Consider the following 2,310-nt stretch of genomic DNA (forward strand, 5'->3'; position numbering starts at 1 on the left):
CATTATTTGTTTGAATGTTATTAGATCATAATACCATTCTATATCACTTACTAGATGTTGCAACCTAGTTTTAAATAACCTTAATTCTTCTTTTAATGTTAAACCAAGCATATTTAATTGTTGATTCTCCAGCGGAGGTTTTCTTGTTCTAACATTTGTTCAGTTTTTATTTGTTTTAACATTTTTTCGATTTTTGCTAAACCTTGAAAGGGTTCTAAAAGCATTTTTGCTTTTTCTTGCTGAATACTTGTAAGAGTATTCAAATCTTTTATTTCTTCTAATAACTTAGAAATAGAATCTACATGGTAGATTATTAAATCCTGTGCAGCAAAAAGAATTTGTTTTAACATAATTCTTGTATTTTGATAATTTATTTCAGAAATTATTTCTTCTAATTTTTTCTTATAGAGTTGTAACTCTGTTTTTAGATTTAATCCAGGCATTTTGACTTTTTATAGTCTTTGATTAATTTTATTAACCTGTATCGATAAAGTTTTTATAGAATCATGCAGATCCTTAAGCTCTTTTTCTCTGCTTATTTCGAAATCCTTCCTAGGAGGTTCGAATGAAGTGTTATTTAAGGATGAGGCATCATCTTCAAATATATTTTGAGAATTTAATGGTTTATTAAAATCTGTCATTCGAAGACTTTGGCTTTTAAGCAATGGTTTTTCTGTTTCTTCAAACAGATTCTTTTCTGCTTTTATTAAGGAAAAGCTATTTCTTGCGAAATTTTTATAGATTGGTGATTCCAGAGAAACTAATGGTTTAAACAACTCATCAATATGAATTGTATCTTTTCCTAAGAATTCTATGCTATGATGTGAATTACTCAGAGCATAATTAATTCTATAATAGATTGTAAAAGGATGATTACCTTCTTTCATGAATTTTGGATTTTCCATTTTATAATGAAAAACTATGGATCTATCTAAATCTATATCTTTTAGGGATAATCCTATTTGTAAATTTATATCAAATTTTATTTTTCCATCTTTAAGATTACATTTTCCTTTTGCAATCATTGCATGATTTTTGTCTAAAATCCTAGAGTCTTCTAGGGCTATTTCTAAAGGTGAATTAATACCTTTCATGAAGGTACTTTTTATTAAGAATTGAATGGTTGATATATGAATATAACCAATTTTTCTTCTTTCGTTTTCGGAAAACGTTTCAAGTCTCTTTATGATTTGTTCTTTGTTTATAGTAGATATAGCTATTTTCCCATTAGTTGTTTCAATAGGAATTGCTTCTTCTCCTGTTACTATTCCAAATTTCAGAATATTTTTTCTTGAAAGAAATTCTCTCAATTTACTAAATTTTCTTTTAAAATTTTCTTCAGCAGTTAAAGATAAATCTACTTCTTCTATTTTATTATCTATTATGCTATCAGCATAATAACTAGATGTTCCTTCAAAATATGAAATTTCAGTCATATTTAATATGCAATAAAGTCATACCTGATTATTTCTTCAGAAATATGATTGATTTTGCTTCAGCAATTTGATTTCTTCAGCAGTTTTTTCTGTTTGTGTTGAGTTTTTCCTAACTCAGAGCGAATTCCTCCAGAGTATTACCTCAAGAATTCTCAACTATAGTGTTTTACCACTATAGGACCACTAGTTCTTAAAACTAAGAGGCAAGCTCATATCAAACTGATATAACTTATATTGCTTCAATTCATGGTCCTTACAAATGAGCTTTGAGGCCCTTATTTATAGGATGAGAGACTCACAAGTTGGCCTTCATAATTGGCACAACGTCCCTTTCCTTTACAGCACACAAAAGAAATGACAAGACAAAAAGAAAAAGAAAACGTAGAAAAATATGTTACATAATTGCCTTAGAGATAAGGCTTATCTCTAAATGGGTCCCATGCCCACTAACTTTCTACATTTTCTTCGTTATTTGGTGATATGTCACTGTCATACAACGATTCTTTATCGGCCACGTTTTTCATGTCCTTTGCGCACCACTTGCATTGGTGTCCTTTGTATTTTTGAAAGTGTCGGCAACACTCTTGTTGGATTGGGTCGGGTAAACGGCCCAAATCTGCCTCAAGCCCACTAAAGTTTTCTTCAAACTTTAGGATTTGCTGAAGATGCTCTTCCCTTGCTTGTTTTCTTGAATCACTATAGACTAGAAAACTTTCCTTTGCAGTAATTACCCTGAAGTTTGGTAATTTTACTCCAAATCTGATGAGAGTATCATAGAATTTTTCCATTTGATGCAGAAAACATTCTGGTCTTGGATCCACATCTCTTCCATCATTTGCTGGATATGAATGATTTGAAATGCCAATCTTGATTA

General features: G+C 30.1%; 1 protein-coding gene across 1 annotated transcript; it reads right to left on the minus strand.

Annotated features, from left to right (window-relative positions):
- Positions 1-452: 452 nt before the first annotated feature.
- LOC146903045 (uncharacterized) lies at positions 453-1,436 on the minus strand. Its single transcript, XM_085737977.1, has 2 exons — positions 635-1,436; positions 453-559 (listed from the first exon to the last, which is right to left on the minus strand). Exons 1-2 carry the CDS (start codon positions 1,434-1,436, stop codon positions 453-455), a joined length of 909 nt encoding a protein of 302 aa, XP_085594103.1.
- Positions 1,437-2,310: the final 874 nt, after the last annotated feature.

The sequence above is a fragment of the Medicago sativa genome, chromosome 8 (genome assembly GCF_051527215.1).
Source record: "Medicago sativa cultivar Bolivia chromosome 8, Bolivia_mono, whole genome shotgun sequence".
Taxonomy (NCBI): Eukaryota; Viridiplantae; Streptophyta; class Magnoliopsida; order Fabales; family Fabaceae; genus Medicago; species Medicago sativa.